The 20,934-nt window shown below is 37.7% G+C and overlaps 1 protein-coding gene across 1 annotated transcript in view; it reads right to left on the bottom strand.

The window, feature by feature from the left end:
* POLR3B (RNA polymerase III subunit B) overlaps window positions 1-20,934 on the bottom strand; it is an 80,442-nt gene that overhangs the window by 41,109 nt on the left and 18,399 nt on the right. The window contains exons 10-17 of the mRNA XM_068400808.1: window positions 17,263-17,385; window positions 15,613-15,729; window positions 15,001-15,135; window positions 9,480-9,641; window positions 5,958-6,158; window positions 4,926-5,088; window positions 2,794-2,947; window positions 763-837 (exon numbers count right to left, since the gene is read on the bottom strand). Coding sequence (XP_068256909.1) covers window positions 763-837; window positions 2,794-2,947; window positions 4,926-5,088; window positions 5,958-6,158; window positions 9,480-9,641; window positions 15,001-15,135; window positions 15,613-15,729; window positions 17,263-17,385 — 1,130 coding nt within the window. The remainder of the gene's footprint in view (window positions 1-762; window positions 838-2,793; window positions 2,948-4,925; window positions 5,089-5,957; window positions 6,159-9,479; window positions 9,642-15,000; window positions 15,136-15,612; window positions 15,730-17,262; window positions 17,386-20,934) is intronic.

Below are 20,934 nucleotides of genomic sequence, written 5' to 3' on the forward strand. Positions count from 1 at the left end.
TAAATTAAAAAATTACACTAGAAGTACTGTCTTTTCTTGTATTTCTGCAAAAAAAAAACCTACATAATACATATATTGAAGGAATGTAATGTGTAAAAGTTAAACTAGAGAAATACTTCTACATGAAAAGTTCTGCACATTTTATATATTTAAAGAAAACTGTATCCTTTTAGCTTAATCCCCTTGCTCATTCACTGCTTCACACAGTCTGACTGACCAATGTTACTTATTTGAACAACTAAACCAAATCTTCCTGTATTCATCATCACTATAAATGTAGGCAAATATAAGGGTAATCTGGTAAGTTTTTGTATGGTTTTGCAAATTTTAGTTAAAGCTAAATTTAAATGCTTTTGTGTGTGTTTTTTAAACACCCAAACTCAGAATTTGCAACGAGCTGCAAAACTAATTCTGAATGCGCCTAGTTTAGGGCGGTCAAGTTGACATTCCTTTGAAGTGTTTGATTTTTCAATCAGGAGAAGGATGATACTGCCTCAGACCTTTCACTTGCAGAAAGATGAGGCTGTGAGATGTATTTATTCTGTATAATAACCAAATTTCATAGCAGTAACAAAGTAAGAAGACCAGACTTAATTTGACTTTAAACAGAAAACCTCCAATACAAACGTTATTAATTTATATAGGAGAGTAGACTTCTCCTCTACACGGCTAACCCCAAGATTGTGAAATACTGACTGACTGAAGTATTTCCACACAGTATTTACTCAATGAAGATGAATATGGTCTACTTGAATTGTGTACCTGTATCCCTGAGCCAGTTCTTCCATGTGTTTGTTTGTAACAGCAGGTTTTTGCTTCTTGACAATTATGTAGGGTCTACAGTTACCAAAAAAAAAAAAAAACAACATTATCATAGCAAATACTTAGTCAGGAAAGTACACACAACCTATTTTATAAACCACTTTTTAAACTTATCCACCTTTAAGTGATATAGTCACATAAATACAACCAGTAATTATTCAGACCTTAGTGTGATACACAGATATCCTGAACCAACATATTGTCTATGAAGTACCCATAAAGCATACAAGAAAAATTAAGATTTCAATTTTGAGAAGGAAGCCTTCTCCCTCCCTCCCCTAAATCTTTAAACTAACGTTTTATAAGTTTTACCTACAGATTTTGTTGATGGCTTTAAAAGTTTTAAGATTTCCCAATCTACAAAGCTAAGAATAGCATTAAGTTCTATGGATATTGCAGGGACTTCATACAACACTGAGTGAACAGTCTGTGCTCAAGTGTCCAGATGCAAGAATGTATTTTGCCGTTACTTACATGATGTAAAGTACAGGCATTTACTGAGTGACCTCAGATGAATCCATAAATTTAAACAGCACATGGATCTCTGAAGGCTTCCTTACCGCAAGGAAACACTGACACAAAGGATGGCATGCAAGAATGAAACGTCAAGGGCTGTTGCTATTTGGACAAGTTGCTCTTATAAAGAGCAGCAAATAGCTACAAGATACTTGTGAAGTCCACTCTGAAGTCTAAATAACTGTTTGAAGACTAATGAGCACTTTTAAATGGTTAATAGGGGTATCTGAACAATTGCAGGGTGGAGGGTGCCACAAAGCAAACTTGGTAAACTCCTGGAAATCCACATGATTTCACTTGTCTTTATTTTACAAATTGGAAGTTTTGCTGCATCTCCAAATCTGCAGAATGGCCAGTATTAGCCCTGACTGGAAAAGTGATTTCTCTGCCACTGAGTATGCCCCTACTCTGGATCTCTTGACCAGGTATGATTAACTGATGATTTGTACGTGTACTATTTTGGAGCCTCTAGTGTGCCTCAAGCTGCATTCAACATGCTCTGAGATTCAATTAATGAATAAGGCGAAATGCCAACTGCAGTTGACTGCTGCATCTTTAAAGTATGCACAAAATATGCACACAGCCAGTCAATGCTAAAATACGCATATATTTATTAACTCTCTGCCTCTCTCAATCTCTGCTTTGTTCATCTTTTACGCCTTGTTCTTTAGGCTAAACTGGAGATGTTTTACTTCTAAATAACCTAGCACAGCGCTGCCATAATCTGACTGGAGACTCTAGCCTCTACTATAAAACAACCTGGTTTTCTGTCTCAAAATATTGCTATGTTCCACTTTCTCATTTTAGCCACCCAATTCCTTTTTGCTTTCCTCTGTGACATGACTGTTATTCAGGCACTTTTTCTGTCTAATAAAGAGAATTAGCATCTAAAGGCAGAGACCCTCCTCACAGGTTTATTGAATTCCCCACCTGCTTAAGGGTAAGCAATGAAATAAACCAAAACTGTGAGACATACTTCTTGGTACAGGTATACATGCCTGAGGAAGTTTTGCAGCAGAAGTAAAGGCCCTTGAAGACAAAGAGTAGCTTCGCATTCTAAAATGTGATATCACATCCCTGGGATATCAGGCAAGTGGCTGCTTATTTCTTCACAGGAAGTAAAAAACCCCCTCCAAGAACACTGGACATTACTGCAGTTGCCAATCAGTCAGGTTGATTTTAATCCCCCCCCATTTTTTTCTTAAAGAAGGCAGAAGCAACATTTTGTTTTGCCTTTTGTTTAAAGATAAAACAGATTTTTTTTTTTTAAGTTGCTTGACTATATAGTATGTTCCTCAGATCTGTCTGTTTTGAATTAGGGCTATTTAAGAAGAAAAGTCCTACTGAATTTGCTTAAATCTGTACTCATGAAAGTCTTAGCCCAGTGTATTTACAGTGCATAAAACAGTGTCTATAGTAAGTTCACTAGTGAGATAATTCTGATGAGATATTTACCTGCACAATCTTCCTCCATCAGAGGAAATGTAGACACATCTGTCAGAAAGATTTGTAGAGATGGAAACGAATTCATTGATATAACCTGCTCGACGCATTATCCGAAATGTGTTGACTAATTTCTGATGATCACGTATGACACCGAGGATGTTACCTATTCAGAAACGGAATAAATTCATGGTGCATTCTTTGCATACCCAGAACTCTACTTACAAATTCTGATCATGTCTAGCATGCATAGAAGTACCTCCTACTTCTTGCAAATAATAAGAGTTGTCATAAAATTTCTCTTTTCTGACATGAATAAGAATTGGCTCTTTTTTCCTCTCAGTAAAAATTTAAAGAGTGTCAGAATTTCCCAGGTCATCTATCTGTTTGCCTCCAAATAGCTTCAGAAACCAAACATGTGCTTCATCCACCTTGCTTCAAATATGTTTCTGCTCGGGTGCCCATTCACCAATTAGTGTGCAAGCAAACACCACTTCTGAAGCCTGCAATTTCAGCTGTACTGAAATGGATCTAAGTTTTCCAGGAACAGACCAAGGAACTGTCCTGCTGCCTTGTCAGAAATTTTGGAAAGACTCAGTATTTTTGATGTATGTGATCACTCACAACAGCACCAGAATTCCTCCTTCAGGAACTTAGCTCAACAAGCTATTGCTATTTTAGCAGGGCACTTTAGCATATACTTAAGTATTCTGACGCATGATGAACAAACAAGAGAGTAAAAGTCATTTTTAAAGAGTCACCTGACCAAAGTCATCTTAATATATAAAATAAAAATAAGTATGGTGTCTTTTCAAACAAAACTTTAAAGGAGAAGACAAAGCGTGATAGTTTAGGGAGTTTGTAAGACAATACATAGGTCTTTATAGCTTAAGGGATTTGTACTTAACAGATTTTCTGCCCTCTTTGGTCACAAGTTTAAATCAGAATCACGTCAGTCATCCACAAGACTAGAATTTTTTATGGATTAAACCCACAAACTAGCAAACTGAACAGTAAATGGTGTTGCCTCACTTAGTACTATATCATCACGTTTTGGAACATAACTATCCTGTTCCATACCACAGACTGTGCTTGTAAAGCAAGAGTCCAATATTTCTGCTCTGCACTCCCCTTGGGACCATAAAACAAGACAAAAAAGAGTGCATGTGGTTTCACTGAACCTTATCTTTAACATACCGCTACAGAATAGCGGAGCAAAGGAATGCAGTTTGGTCAAGTGTTGCTTTTATGTTACTGGGAAAAGGCAGGATTGAAGAACAACTGTTGTTTAATTCAAAGGTAAATGGAGAACTTACTCATGGTGACAGACATTAAATACTAGTGCTTGGAAGTGGATGCTGTTGACAAAAGGCTATTTAAAAATCAGAGTTGTAGTTTTTAAAATGTCAGTATTTTGAAATCTGATATCATAGTACCTGTTGATTTAGAAACGCTAAAAGATCAGTTGTGAAAGGAACATAAGCATGCAGATGCAAAGCACATACACCAAATCATCTCTTTAACAAAGAAAAGAGGCCTGTTTTCCAAGGTCTAATTTTTTCTAATCATTCACAAAGCAAGTAGCCCTTTAGAAGGATAATTTTAAAGAGAATAGCATTGCTAAACTTTGCAAGCAATTGATGTTTCCTTTCTGTTGTTAAAGGCACTTGCATGAATATATATAAAAACACATAAAGCTTATGGTAAAATTTCTGTGAATGAAGCTCTGAATTTGTAAATTTAATACAAATTTAGCAGCATTATTCTCTTTTAAAAAAGTACTTTATGAATGGTACCTCATTTGGTGAAGGCCTGACACAAACAAATCTGTAATAGAATGTACATATTTTTGTGCCTATTCATGCTAGTGTACTTAAAAACAGTACTGAAATTTGAAAAAGCTTCAACTTCCCAGCTACATACATCTGCAGTCAGAATTCTGAGGACACAACTTCAGACAACTAAGTGCCATCATCTGGCCTGTCTACTCTGCCTAACCCTATCAAAATATTTACAGATTAAATTCTCTACATGTGGAAAACAGCATCTGTGGTTGATGGTGCACCACAAATTGTTGGAGGGTTTCCGAAGCCTAACTCTCCATCAGCCACAAATCAGAGTCAGACTGCTGAAAAGTTACATACCATTAAGGAAAACAAGGAACACATTTGGATATGAAAGTTCTTCACCACAGAGCAAGTTGACATCTTCAACTCCAAGATTACTGGCTAATTTAATAATTGGGCCATCTTCCATATCTGTAGTAATGTGAGTCATGAGGGCAAGGTTTTTAACCAAACCACAAGCCTAAAATAAAAAAACCCACATCTTTTATCCATTTTATTCCAAAGTATTAATACTATACGTATCTTTTTCTTTCAAACTGTACTTAGGAACAACAAAACAAGTCAAAGCATAAAGTGAAAGAAATGAAACAAATTAACTACACTGAAAATTAGGAAGGAAGAAAGGAAGAATTTTCTATATCACACCAAAATGTAGTGTTTTAGCATTTACAAACTAATAAAAAATACAGGCAATGAAGTTGTAGCTCTTAAGTTATCCAACCATGTATAAACCTATATTTCTCTCTTCAAAGCAACAGCTACTTAGAAGTGTAATGGAAACACACAATCAGTCTATTTACCAATTTTCCAGATATCCTGTATGTTCTAACACAAACTTTAACATTTTAAAATGAAAAATATCCAAGTATCTTATATAGCACAATTTTATTTCAGCTGCTTAATGAGACTAGCTCATGTTGATTACTTATGTATGCCAGAAAGTTCAGAGTTGCCGCAGTACTTTCTATTCAGGAAAAAAAAAAGAAAAAAAGGAAAACAAAAAAAAAGACTGTCAACATCAATCATTTGGTTGAATAGTTGGATGATGTCTTTAAAGTCAAACATAAAAATGACTTCTGAGCAGTTTCCAGACAGTCTACTCAGGTAGGAGAAAAAAGGCAATATAATAAGGAGGACCACGATGTAAATAGACGGGATGTGAGAAGGTTGTTGAAGAAGACAGGTTGTGTTATCAGGCTGAGAATAATTTCTCTCTCCAGAAACCTCCTCATCAGAATTCTTCCTCTGATGGAGGATCACCTCCTTCAAAATAAAGTGTCTCCATTCCTCAGGACAAGAAAAACTGAAAGCAAAATAGAAGTTCCTCACCTCTCCTTCAGGAGTGTCAGATGGGCAGAGCATCCCCCACTGAGATGGTTGTAGCGACCGAGGACCACTCACTTTCCTTGTCTTTTCAAACTGAGAAGAGATTCTAGTCATCATTCCCAGAGCAGATATGTAAGACAAGCGGGACAATACTTGTGTCACACCTTGGCGGTCCATTTTGAATCTCTTCAGAGACCAATTTCCCTGTAGAATAAAAGGAACATTTCAAAAAAGGTATTGCAGTTTATCCATGTTGCAACACTGCATGTCTTTTTTCAGCATCTAGACAGAATGATAACTGAGGAGCTTTGCACAGTGAAAGTTGCCCATTTATATAAAGCAACTTTCTAGTTACCTATCTGCATATAAACTACTAGTTAAAACATAGTTGTACTAAATATTTAAAAAGTTGAAACAAAAGAACTGTTCCTTCAGATGAGAGGATACTTTTGCTATTATAAATTCAATCACACAAAGATTCTTCATCATCTGTCCCTTGCCCATAAATCAATACTCAAATTTAGCTAAATTAAATTATTTTCTGTTCTCCCTTTATAGATTTTTTCAAGTATTTAAAAAAAAAGGTATTTTGAGTGAAATACACTTTTACAATAGATCCCACAAACTTTCAGTTATGCTTTTTCATGATTTGTTATTTCAGTAGGAAACACAGGCATTTATGCTGGAGAAGTCTGACACCAAAGCCGTCTGTACTTTCTTGAAGTGTTTTGTTTTTAGAATCCAGAGGAAAAAGTCTCACTGATGTGTCTTCTCACAGAAGAAGAGTGTGTGTGGGGGTTAGGTCTATCCAGCTTCTCTGATAGGATTACACCAACTACAAAATACAAGATCTATGCATATGTTAGAGGTTCCACGTTTCAGGACAGTCACAGGCAGTATCACCTGTGGTTTTAATTAGGAGAACAGACAAGTTCAGAAAATGTTCTAGGACACAATTATGTTTCCATGCCAAGTAGATTTAATAATCTCTACTGTAAGATCTTGAAATTTGGTGCTACATTTTTTGACTTCATGACATCTAATCCATTCACAGTTCCCAGCACCTGAGTCAGTGGATACAGCAAGTTTCTGTCCCAATTACTACTGCTTACCCCAGTCACCATGTTACTGGTCAGTCCAAAGGCAATGAAGATCTCAAAGGTAACACTTTCCCAAGGACTGTCTTCTGCTAATTCCCGTAGCCTTTTTGATAAACTCAGGTCACCAATGCTAACAAATAATTTGAAGCTCGCTTGCTGTACTACAGTGAAATCCTTTCAGAAGGTGATTTGCTTGGCTTCTTTATTTATACATTAACAGCACAATCCCATTTTGTGATGAACAGCAAGAAACCACCACCCATCCCAATGATTTTGCTATTTGTTTCCCCTGGATAGATTATCAAATAGTCTGCAGAACTTCTCTTTCTTCCTTGTTACAGAAAGTAGGAAGACAACGCCCAATGGTAAGTCAATCAAAACAAACCTGTCCACTTGCTCACCCTTCTCGGGAAGAGTCCACTCACTGGCCATTTCATTCTTTAAGGACTGGGAGTTATCAGAATGTAACTGGAAGAACACAATAAATGAGCAGTTTTTCCTCACACTAGAAATGATTGCATCTGTAGTCTAAACTAGCATGTGGTTTCTTCTTCACTGCCCAGAAGTCTGCAAAATCTCAAAGACTGAAGGAAAGGGGAGGTAAAAACGCTGCCTGAAGAAATAATATGAAAAATTCTTAGTGCTTTGGCAGTGACAGACTGACTCCTTCAAAGTTGTCCAAAAAAAAACGAAAATGGGGCCAGGGATGTTGCAAGACCATCCCCAGTGGAGAATTTCCTACTGAAAACTCGTGTGAACGACAAGTTGCTCCCTCAGTGGCATTGGATGATTCTGCAGATGCTGAAATGCCTATTAGGCCTGTGGCATCACTACCCGACCTACCCTCTCTTCTGGTATTTTCCAGGGTAAAAAGAAGACCTAATAGCAAATATCACTGAACACCACTGTACAGCTGATATAGGGGTGGAATTCTTTTGCATGCTACTGGTGTAATTATGAATCCACTGAGTTATTTCATGCTCTTTGAGACTATCATTGAAGCATTCTGGTGAGATTGGAGATTCTCGTTTCCAAGAATGATTTTTATGGTATTTGCTTAATCTCTTGAATAGTATGCATTGGGCATTGTTCCTGAGAAATTATTTTCAATGCTTAAGAGCAGATGGTGTTTAACTGCTTATGTGGCAGTAAAAAAAAGTCCAAAGACGGTGGAAGAAGGAAGACTTTACAATATGTACTGAATAGTTTGCAGATTTATCTCTGTCAGTCCAAATGGAAAAACTGGCACAGGCTAGAAGAAAGCACTAGCATTTAGAGAAACAAATCTGTCAATTGTTTTGGTTACGTGCACTGTAGAGATTTAACTACATTTGGGGCACTCATAAAATTAAATAGTGATAAGATTAAACACTGGGATTTGTAAGTAACAGACTGTTGGTGGTTTTGGATGCAATTTGTGGAGTTAATTTTGTTTACAAGAACTGAAGAAAAACCTCATTTTCATGCTAGGCAGAAAAGCCCTCTCAAGAGTTCCAAAGATTAAAAATTAAGTTGCACAATTTTTACCAGCTAATAAAATACTTAGACTAATCTAATTGCTTAAAAAATCATGGATTTCAAAGTCATTTACAAGCTAGTAGCTAGATTTCAGGAACCATCTCACAAATTGCTTTTGCAGATGTGTGAGGTAAGAGACAAAGTTAGTAATTGTATTTTCGTTCTTGTCCACTGGCACGAATGAAAATATCCATTCTAGTAAAAGGCAGACACGGGCTAAAATCTAATCAAGACAAATATTTAAAGGCTTAATTATGTTTTTTTTTTTCAATAATACAGCATGTAGCAGTTTCCCTATTAAATAGTTCAGTATCATTAGCAGGGAAGTACTAATTTCTGTGCTGCAAATTTGCTCATATTAGCAACTTCATATGAATAAAAAGGCACTGCTCTTAAAGGGCTCAAAATTCAGCTTTTGCTTTTTTTTTTTTTTTTGCCTACTCGCCCTCCCCCCTCTCCCCTCAGTTGTCCTCTGTTCATGATGTTTTCCTGCTGTTTTTCAACCACCTTTTGGACATACGATGTAACCTGACCCTAGCTAAATCCAGATAATAAAAAATACCATGAACCACATAGTCAAGTAGAACCTAGAAGACAGCAAGTTGGATAAATACAAACATGATCGCTATTTTAAATTTGCTTGTTTCTACCATTCCTCCACAAACACTAGAACATCACTTTGAAATAAATCGTGAAATAAAAAGTGGCTTGATGATTAATGATTCTTCAGTGAATTCCAAAAGCCCTGCCCATGACAGAGTTTTGCAATTTTAATCTATAAAGAATGTTAAACAGATTTGCTTTTACAACCAAAGACAGTAGAGTCATCAGAACAAAATTTACACATTTCCGTCATTCACTAGAGTGGAAAAACTTTACATACTAGAATGAAAACAAAAATACTTACTGAGGAGATGGCATTGACCATGCCATTGGTGATTTGGTCTTGACGCATATGCTTCACTACATCAAACTGAGCTGCACGTTGCTTAGGGATTACCTGGTCAGCAATCTTTTTTAGTTCAGAGTTAAATTTTTTGAACAAATCTTCAAATAGAAGAGAAAGAAGCTGGAAATACAAAACAATTGGATTAAGGGAAAAATTATACTTCTCCAGGTCTGGGAAATGGTGGGGAGTGGGCGGGAGGAGAAACACATGTTTAATATTTCTACCTTTATACGTCTTGTCAGGTAAAAAATATCCTCTCTGTTTCTCAAATGATATTTTTCTCATAAGTTTTTTGTTTTTTTTTAAATTAAAGTGCAATATCAGAGAAATTATTTCATAATAGAAAGCAAATTAAGTAGAAGAATGGTCTAAGCCTATGCATTTATCCCTCTGGTTTGCTTTAATCCTTCCTTCACAATATCTTACTATAGCCATCCATCTCCACGCTATCCATTTACTAACTGTTTTCCCTAATCTGCTACATTACAATCCATCTGATCTACTCCTTCCTTCCTAAAGTCATGAACTCTTTTGAAGATTTAATACCCTATACGTGCAAACCCCAAATTACACACAAGATTTGGAGGCGAGACCAGCTTCTGTTCTAATACTGGATGGAATAACTGCAGCAAAGCAGTAACTGAAGAGTCACTTTGAGATCTTCTAAAAGTGAAAAAGGCTGTTTAAAGTACTCCTTCCCAGGAGCTACTTAAAATGGACAAGACAGACACACAAGTGCCTGTAAGGTGGCCTTAGGGGAAGCAAGTCAGCAGCACAGAATTTGGAAGCAGTGCACAGTTTGCAAGACCAAACCGAAGAACAAAAGGTGCAGAGTTACCACTGCTTCTGGACAAGCAGAACTAAAAGAGACTTTTTTAGGGGCCCAGAAGCAACCTCTGCTCTTGACAGCTAGCAAGACATATCTCAGATTACGCAGGCAGCTTCCTCACTCAGAAACACTTTTATCCTGCTACTTTCTACCAATCACAATCTATGGAAAAACAATTACACCCACAGAGTCCACCTGGTTCAACACCTGCCATCCTTTTCTAGAAGTGCTACTATCTGGAAAGTGCAATGCTCTTCCACATCTCTCCCTTAAAAAAAAAAAAAGTTTAAGTGAATAGGCTACTTAACAGAGCTGAATTAAAAAAAAAACGAAAACGAACAGCAATACAACCCTTCAAAAGTGCTGCAATGTAAGCCAATTATTTCCTGTATATGTATACTTATTACTTCTAGTTCTCAAAATAGCCATAAAAGGAAAAGTCTACCAAAGTTTGTGATCTGACTTTTTTGCTCTCCAATCTGCTTTGCTTCTGCAGTTTGCTCACCCTCTCCTTGCAGACATTAATAGTTTTCCAAAACATTTAAATCTGCATTACATGATACATTTTAAGTGTTCACAATGATTAGCTTTGCAAGCAAGCAGTGTAAATTCTAAAGCTTGGCAGTCATGTCCTGGGACTCTATTTTACAGCAGCTCCAAGTCTCAGAAGAGCTAAAAATGCAGCAGCTACCAGTGCCAGAAATGGTAGTTCCCAGTGTACAAAGCATCATAGGGCTGAACAAGCTAGGTATCCAGCCACCACAAGCTACAACATTCTGGAGTCAGTTGTACAATTTAATTTCTGTATGTGCAGAATTAAACTGAATTTTAACTATCTCCATTAGACACAGTCCCAACATTTCCTCATCTTCTGGAAACAAAGCAAACCACTCATTCCTCTATCACTGGGATGGGCCATTAGCTTTCATTTGCTTTCCTCTACCTACGTGCCCCAGCTGGGCTGTCCAAACCGTTTGGCAAATGACACTGTGAAATGACTAACTAAATTATAAGCCACCCTTTCCACATAAATGCATTTAGGAATAAAAAAAAACCCAAAAACGAAACAAGTAACACCTGTAAACTCAAGACCGACATCTGATTTGCAATAAAACGCTCCCACTGGCCTTCATGGAGAGCAAGACTGGATTATCTTTGACAGTCTATTCTACAAGACATAAGGAACACTTAGTGTTCAGTCACTAATTGTAAAACCAGCGATAACACACACTGTATGCTAACCCTTGACAAAAATGGAGCCCTATTTCCACTCTGGACAAAGAGTTTTTGCTGAAAACTGGTGAAAGTGGTTTTTTTCAGACCTGGCCTTGGCATGCGAGGAAGGTGTTGTAGACCCTCTTTCTCTTCCTGATGCTTGTAGTACCATTAACATTTACAAGGTGATACCCTCTCACCACTGTCAAAAGAAATCCAGTCACCTGCAACTCACCTGCGATGTCACAGCTCATTTAAAACAGATTTCTATCAGAAACAAAAGCATCCTTTATGAAGCATCATAGTAGGAAGGAGAACCCACTGGAGTCTCCAAAAACTAGATTATAAGGGAAGTATTTCAAAAGTAGGGAAAAAGCAAAAGGAAAGAATGTGCATAGTTTTAAGATGTCTGATAGTCTTGTCAAATAAGAACTACATTCTTTTGAAATCAATCTTGGTATTGAGCAGGACTTAAACATTTAACAAAACATTTAACAGCGCATTTAAAAAAATCCATTCAGAGAATGTTTTCATGTTGATTTCTTGATCATAAAATTGCAAAAATCTCCTAATTCCACACCCATTATGGATTATAAAGCCACATCACCCTTCCTTTTCTCTGAACTACCCCAAGCACACCAACTTGCTACTATTTGCCAGTCTGAAAAGCATCATCCTTTGCTAATTTCACTGACAGACTCTAGGTCTGTAAGAGCTCTGACTATCTGGCAAAGCAGAGTCTCACAATAACCACATTATTTAGGTCAAGAGCAAGTGATTAAAGAAAAAGGATGGAATGTCAGTGATAATATTCAATGGATTCATAGTTAGTCCAGGGCCTTTCAGCCTGCTTCAGACAGGAGCACTAAAGAGCAAATTATATTTAAGAAAAAAAAAAAAATACTGACAGCTCATCAGTTGATTTTCATTGAAAAACCTAAGAAAAATTAATAAAGAAGTTAAGCTGCTGAAATACAGTTTCACCAATTAGCTTAATGTCAGAGAATTCTAATTAGGCGCCTTGAGATTGCTATTTAGCGTTTAAGCCTTTAGAGTGCCAAATTCTCCCTTTCACACAAACTGGTTGCAAAATTAAAGACATTAGGCAGCCTTAATTATATTATCAGAACAGCTGGGATTAGGCAATCTCTGAAGTCAAGGCGGTATTCTTTTGTCACAGGGTAGAAATCCCTTGCTTTCCAGGGTGCCGGATTTTGGTGCTGTTCCATATCTCACCCATACAAAGCAAGCTGCATTAGAAACAAAAAAAAATGAGGACAAAGAACAGAGTAATGCTTAGCAAATAATGAACACATTAAGGAAAGTGAAAAGGTAGGTGAAAAGATTAAGCCTGAAATCGGTAGGTTTTGCTAACACCTCAGCTGGCACCTGGCCTACCGAGCCTCTAGTGGCAGAAAGACTAAGAGAAAGCTCTGTAAACCAGCTTGGCTAGTGGATACAACTCTGTTATCTAAAGCTAAAGCACATTTCCTACTCTCTTGTCCCATGGGGTGTGAAATTAGCAGCTATTGTTTTCACACATTTTTATAAACACAATGCCTTTTATGCCTTTACGTTGTTTAGACCGCTATGTTTTTCTCCTCACACAGGAGTCTTGTCCTTTTTTTTTTTATTCAAATTTTAAATCAACAGGATTTTTATTCGAGGAACATGCTGGCATTAAAAAACACCAACCATTTTATCCACACGAACTTTAGCTAAACACAGACATTACAAACTGGCAAAAAAATCTCTACACTTTTTCGTCTGTAATCCAATCAAATTAATATTACACCGATAACATGGCACAGAGGAATTCAAGTGTTCAGCTTGAAATGAGCTTTTAAAATATCACAAGGGAGCCAGAACTACTCTTAATCAAGTGTTACAACTCCCCCTGCATAGCTCTCCTTGATGTAGAAAAAACACACATTGGCTTTGTTATGATGATCCTCTACGTTTAAAACCTCTTCCCAGTTAATTTAAAATGACTTTGGTTGTTAACATCTGTGTGAGCAGAGGCCTTTTTCTTACAGCTTGTAGAAAACTTTTTACCCGCTCCACTTTCTGCCTCTAAAAATATTAGGAAAAAAACAAACTACTCCTTAAATACAGTTAAATAAGAACAATACGATGACAAAACAACTACTGATTTTACTGATTATAGTCATACCGAACTACAGTAACATTACAGCAGAAACTAAATAAATCCATTACAGCTTAAAATATTTGTCCCATTAGAATATTGCGCTAATGTCCTCTTACTGCTCCTTACACTTCAGGGATACATTCTGCTTCAGCACAAGAGTAAAAACTTGATGAACAGTCAACATATTGATTTGAAGAAAGGGGTTTTTTTTTTAACAGTTAAGAGGTTTTTTCCCCTCATATTTGTGCTTACAGTGTGTTCAAGAGTGTGATCTTAGTTTTTTCAGCAAACTAGGAAGCAAAGCACATGTTTTTACTCTGAAATGATTGCGCGCTCTGTGCGTGTGTTCACATGTATGCATGGAGGACAGGGCAGGGTGGGAAGAACAGAAGTACGAGACAATATGTAAGCACGCATCTTAAGAAGTACAATAAGATGAAAATTCCCACCAGATATGAACAAAAAGGAACAGATACTGTTACTTGTGCTGCAACAGAAATCCCGATACAAACGATGAGGGGAGCAGAGATGCATAGGAGAAATACATGCCATGGTAACTTAGCAGTTCCTTCACCTGAAGGCAAATTCCCACTGCATTAGGGGAATGTAGTTTGGCCAACAGCTGTGAACTGCCACCCTCTCAGCAAAAGAACAGTGCCAGTCAGACACCTCAGACCATTCTCTCCTTCACAGCCCTTTGTTACTGCTTCTACCTCCAGTGTCAAAATTCTGCAAGCAGAGAAGTCCATGCAATCCACTTTCATTAGTTGCTCAAGTTAACTTTAAACCACTTACTTTGTTAATTCATGCTACTCTAGATGCTAGAAAGGCAGCTGACAACAAATAAGCAATCCTATGGTCTTCACCAAATTACAGAAGGCTTGAGTGGCTGTTCTGTGAGCTGCTACACAAGCTAGGCTCTCCACAGTGGGACAGCCTGGACCTGACATGCAGGCACTGACGTGGCCCCAGTTTATTCCCTTACCCAGTTGCTTAGAGAGGGACACTGGAAGATGGATCTTACTTCTGCCTTCTTGGCACTAACAATGTTATAATGGAGCTAGAACCGATGCTGTATTTACACTGCTCTGCCTTTTATCTGGTATAAAGAGGTAATGCAGAAGTGAGGATATAATCTATGGGTCAATACAGAAAAACAACAAAAATAAAATGAGAGGAAAAACACTTCAATCGAGAAGACAGGGATGCTCCTTATTCTGCCATCTTTTAAAAGCAGATAGTAACAAAACCCCAAAAGAGCATTTAGCTTTGAAGTAAAAACTCACCTGCCCTGCCAACTCCAAACGTTTATTTCCATAGTAGTCTCTGTCATCTACTTTATTTTCTCCTTGAGCCAAAATTACTCTGCGCACCATCACTGCTGTGTATATGCACTTGGCACGAAAATTGAATTCCTTCACCTGTAAACAAAAAAATACTGATGTTTCAGGATTAGCCCCTTAGTGCTTACTCAGACAAACCCATCTATTTAAATCAATGAGTAATCTGTGCTGACTGAGGAGTTACAAAAGGGATTTGTGCACTTTACCTTCTTAAAAAATGCTAAAAGTAATATATCTTAGTGACACTGAAACAGATAGTAAATGAAAACAAATAGGAATAAAGGTATAGGTCATGAGAATAAGGTCCTGAACTAACAGCTCTTACTGCCTGGCTATGTAGAAAAAATGCATAGTATGATGAGTAGTTCGACTGTACAGCATTTCATAAACATACAGATTACTTTTAACTCAATCCAAAACTTCCCCTTTATTTTGAGGATGAGTTACTTTATCTCAGCTACAAAGCAAAGACATTGTTCCCTGCCAACAAAGCGCTCACCACAAATAACCACACAAATTTACTCCACTTTAAAAATACAAAACAGCATTACATACAAGAACATGGGTCAGAATAGTTGATGCTAGCAACTCTCGTGCTTCTTCCATCTTTGTCTTCTTTGGTCCTCCCCACATCCTTTGCCTCCGTACTTTGTTTCCAATGTACTTCAATGCCTGTCAAGTAGTGGAATTAACTGAGTTAATATCAGAATCGTAACCTATATGAATATTCACATAAAAGGAGATCTGTATATATTCCTTACTAAGTGCAATCCCCCTAGCCACAGATGATACAAACTCCAAGCAAAGGGCAAAATACCAAACACTTAGGTGATGCTAATAAAAAAAATTCTTGAAAATTGACACAATTGATTATAATTAAATATACAATGTGTTGTTTATCATATGTTGATAACATTTGGAATGAGAAGCAGTGAAAGAGCGTGATTAGCACAATACTGAAAGAAACGGTATTGCAGAGATACAGGAAAAAGGACTATATAAATTCCAAAGACACCTAGTTTATTTAATTTGACTTTTCACCTCCAGTTCTTTTGTGTCCTTGCTAAGTTTCACTCAGATATTAAATCGTGAGGTGGCACTCGCTGTTTAACAGGCACAAATGCTACTGTGTGGCTTCCACATCTGTCTCCAAGAGTACCTTGCAATGATTAATGGATTCTTACTCTCTTACCAGTTGTCCAAGAAATTTAATCAATCTGCAGAATTCAGGGTCAAATGAGTCAAAGAAACTATCCAGGTCCACACAGCAAGGTCCTGTCTGGAAATTAAGCCATGCCTCTATACCAAAGAATAACTCTCTACATGAAATGACAGACTGTCCTTTCCATCAGTTGCCTTCCCCAAATAGCTCACTTTCTTTTCATTTGGGATTTCTTGCACAGAGTAACTTCTGTATTTCTGCTCTTCTGCTTTCCTGGATGCTTCACGTTTCTCTATGTTCCTCCAGCATCACTATTTTACTCTTCTGACTCTGAATTAGAAAGGCCTTCCTGCTACCTCTAACCCTAAAATGCCCCAAAAGATGCAAACTAGAAAGACGTTCATTTTACAACACTCAACATCACACATGGAAAGATTTGATAAAGTGTACAATGAAATAGCAGAAATAAGACTAATCTTCAAAAGCTGCTTCTAGCAGATTAATATGTACATGACGGAAATGCTGCCAGTAAAATGGCCTGTGTTCTGGCTAATTAAAAAAGTACATGAGCTGAAGAGAATCCTGGCAAGTCATTAGCTGGATGAAGGGTGGCTATCATTGTGGGCTTTATACAAGAGATTACAACTGGGGGAGAACATTTACTCACAATGAAATGGTCATGTCCACATCAATGGGGCTTTTGCGAAATGGGGCATTAAATTCCTTTTGAAAAAATGGGAATTGTCCTCAACAAAATACCTTAATCTTTTGGACATCACTACTTGTCAAATACATTAAAACATAATCCTGGGCTTCTGAAAACAAAGCATTTCTTGACTTTGGGGTTTTTTTTTTTCAATTAGGCAATGAGAGCAAAGCCTCGCTTTTAACAAGTCCTGCCCCCTGAAAAACCCTCAGCTTAAAATAATGCCCCAAAACCAAACCTTGAAACAAAAAGTGTATGTCTATTGCTGACACAGCAAAGTGGTCAATACCCACCATCTTTAGATTTTTATGGCCTCTGGCCATGTAAAAAGACACACCTGCATCTGTGTAAAAATCTGAGCTTTTTGGCATTCTTCCAGACTAGGAGCAAATGCAGCCATCACATGTTCCTCTGTGCCAATCATCTGTACAATCTCTTGGTCACTCTCAACACCCATGGCCTAGGAAAAGAAGAAAAGACAGAAATAGCACAGGCTTTATGTTAACTCACTGACATTTGCTTATGCTAATTTGGTATTGTTTGTTTGCATTACTACTAAGCAAGAGCTAGTTCTTCTCTAAGAAACTGTGCCATCTGGCACGGGCAGCACATATTCTAGCTATGGAAGAACACTAAATGTGGCAGGGGGGTTGGAGCTGGATGATCTTTGGGGTCCCTTCCAACTGAAAACATTCTATAATTCTAAATGGAAATCTTGATAATCAGCAGGAACACACACACACTCTCTTTGGAGAGTGTCTTTTTCTTCACTGACAGGAGTTAAATTCTATGCTTTTTCTTAAGAAAAAATAAATACCACAAAATAACAACCCTATGTGTGTAACAATGAAAACCAAGCCAGAATCTACAATAAGTAAAGGAAGGTGAAATGTCCTAAGAGATTACACATGGTCTCTTACCACGAGCAGTTTTGCAAACTCAGTTGACTGTGATGCAACATGTCCCATTTGAGAAACATTTACAATTTACCTCCTTTGCAGCTCTCTGCATTTAGAAGACGACTTCACTACACAACTCCACTTGAAAGCCGTTCTATTATTTCACTGATCCTTGGACACCTTGTTAGACTTTATACTGTGGAAAAAGCTTAATAAACTAAGAAAGCGCTTAACAGGTTTAGAAAAATCTCTCTATCAGTAAGTGTTTCAAGGTGGCAGCCAGCAGTGAAGGCCTTTGTGGATTCCAGATGGTGCTAAAGCTCCCCCCTTCACACATTTGCCTGGAGCTCTGCCATATCAAGAAACGGAATAATCTCACTAAACCTCTTCTGGCTGAGTTATAATATGTTTCTCAGAACTTTGTAAGGAAGTTATGTTTGCATTCATATTATTCTTCAAACTGCCTGCCACAAAGACCATTGTAAATAATAGCCTATGTAGATCCTAGTATTCTGGTTCTCATTAAAAACTGGCCGTGTCCCAAAAGGTTACATTTTCCTCAAAAATGCAAATACCTTCCCTTCTTATTGCCTTCCTTGGGTGTCACTTTGCTTAACACCTAGCTAATGCTATCCCCTTGCAAAACTGTTGCTCTAATTGTGAAGTATCCAGCTTTTTTTTCCTTTTTTCTTTAATTTCTCCTTTATTTTTCAACAAAGAAGTGGTCAGTTGAAGTTCCTTTAACTTAAAACTCTGTCTCTTCAGCTTGTGGTTTATTTGAAATTAAGAGCAGTGCAAAAGTAGCACATACCCATAACAGTGTGAGAACATTCCTGCTTTAGTGCAAAGGACAGATCACAATTCCACCATCTTGGACAGACTTGAGTGTCAAATTCAGACACAGTTACTTCATCATAGTTTGCTCCCACTAATTAGTCAGTCCTCTGATCTTAAGGCTCTTTTGAGAACCAGAATTTGTCCATGTGATATTACAGTAGTTCAAATCTCTCTTTTTCAAATATTATTACACTTCCTCACCCTTTTAAATAAGGTCACACAGTAGTCAAAAAACCTCAGCAGAGAAGTTAACAAGATCCCTCATGACCTGAGAGCCAGACTCATAAGAAAGTCTACACAGGCATGAAAGCTTCACAACAGTCATTTTCCATGTGCCTAGGACTTAATAGCTGACCAGCAAACCAGCTTAGGAACCGCAACTGGACTCATACAATTATTGCACTTAGCCTACAGAAGAACAAAATTTTATTAAGGGAATGTTTGTGCCATTCTAGGCACATATACCAGGAATACATTTATCTAAAGCACATCAAATGCAAGCTGATAAGATACCACCCTATTTCTGTCCACCAGGTTAATTTTAGGATGGCAACCAGATCCTAAGAGTCACGTAAAAAGTGAACAAAACAAGTGGGGAAAGAAAGTCAACCAGCAGTTTTACTATGCTCTTTTGACCATTAAAAAACAGAAAGCCACAATAAATTAAGGAGAGTTGATGATTTCTTCTAACTTGATGAATTCGCTGATCAAAAGTCTGACAACAACAAGATGAGAATAAGACATATCATTACGCCTATGTAGATTTTCTAGCTGAAGTTTGTTAGCAGCAAACTCACTTGAGAATTCTGACTTTGTGTGTGGGAAAGGCTGGGATCTGCCACCTAACAATATGTGTTGCTAGATTGTTAGATAAGTGCAAACTGGGGGAAATTAATTTATGACTAATGACTAAAAACTGAGGAAAATTACTGAAAAAGATGTGCTGATACAATAGCCTAAAAGTAAGCCCATTTATTCTCCTCTGTACTCTCACCAATCATGGACAGAGCTGCACACGCAACCCCACCTACACGCAACACTAACAGGGCAAGCAATAGGCTCATGCTGGTACGAGATAGATTTGTAATCTTAACACTTTCTTTTTTAGTAAATTTGGCCCTGATAGTGCACTTCTGCAAATAAAACAAGACCAAAAAAAGTACTTCAGAATTAGCCCGTAACATTACTAGGATAGTAACAAAATATTCCTGGGTTGTTGCCTCGTGTTACAGAAACACTGAGGATATGCAAAGTAGGAATGGGTTGTATGCTTAAAGTGCTCATGATCCCAGGACAAAGCCAAGGGAAAGGGAATTAACATAAAAGCAAAGCAGGAGACAGTATGTCTTCTTGTTTTTTTAATTGGAAGGCAATGTCACAAAGGAATAATTTTACGGTAGGGTGGAGAGGAAGGAGACATTGCAAAGGGTAACGTACCAGTAGCAGTGAAAGGATGAGGAAGGAGACAGTAGCAGGCTGCTGAAGAGCATGGTTGGAAGACTAGTAGTCAATGGACATAAGACAGACCAGTCAAAGCAAACATTCAGAATATCCAGATCATCCTGAGCTCAAGTGGGAGAAAGAGGTCCAGCTGGGGTCAACTGTTTCCTAAGACTGGGGAGGTTCCTGCTGCCCAAAACGTGTGTGTGCACGCCTGTGTGTGCGCACACATACATATGCACATATACACACGTACATATGAGAGCGTGTGCATGGGAGTGCGAGCCCAGCTATTTCTCCCCCAGCTCGTGTCTTAATGATGATGTCTAGGTGTTTCCATGGCACTTCCCTAGAATGTAGTTCTGCAGTCCATCAGGCTAAATTACAGAATGGAGACAGGCAGATGACTGGATTAAAAAGATGTCAGGGAAGTTCAAGGTTGACATCATAGACAGAATTGGTCTGGAGCTTTCATAATTCAAAAGATACAAGCTATGAAACTGCAGCCATGGGAACCTGTAATTGCGTAGATCCAGTAAGACCACCATTCAACTGTTCCTCTAGAGTTGCATCTTAACAGCTCCAAGACTAACACAGATTTGTAAAAATGAAACTTGACCTGCTGTTCAAATCTTTTGCTGTACGTCCTAGAGCAGCTCCTTATAGCTCCCACATCAACTAAAGATTACTTCACCTAGTGAATCAGGTCGTAATATTCAACTTTTAAGTCCCCTAGGTTACTTATAATTCTCCTCCCTTCCCAACCAGTTTTGGTGCAGCATGCAGCCTTCACTTACTTCAGCTCCCAGGACTCACTCAAGTCTACCGAATCA

Source organism: Nyctibius grandis, chromosome 5 (assembly GCF_013368605.1).
Source record: "Nyctibius grandis isolate bNycGra1 chromosome 5, bNycGra1.pri, whole genome shotgun sequence".
NCBI classification, from domain to species: domain Eukaryota; kingdom Metazoa; phylum Chordata; class Aves; order Nyctibiiformes; family Nyctibiidae; genus Nyctibius; species Nyctibius grandis.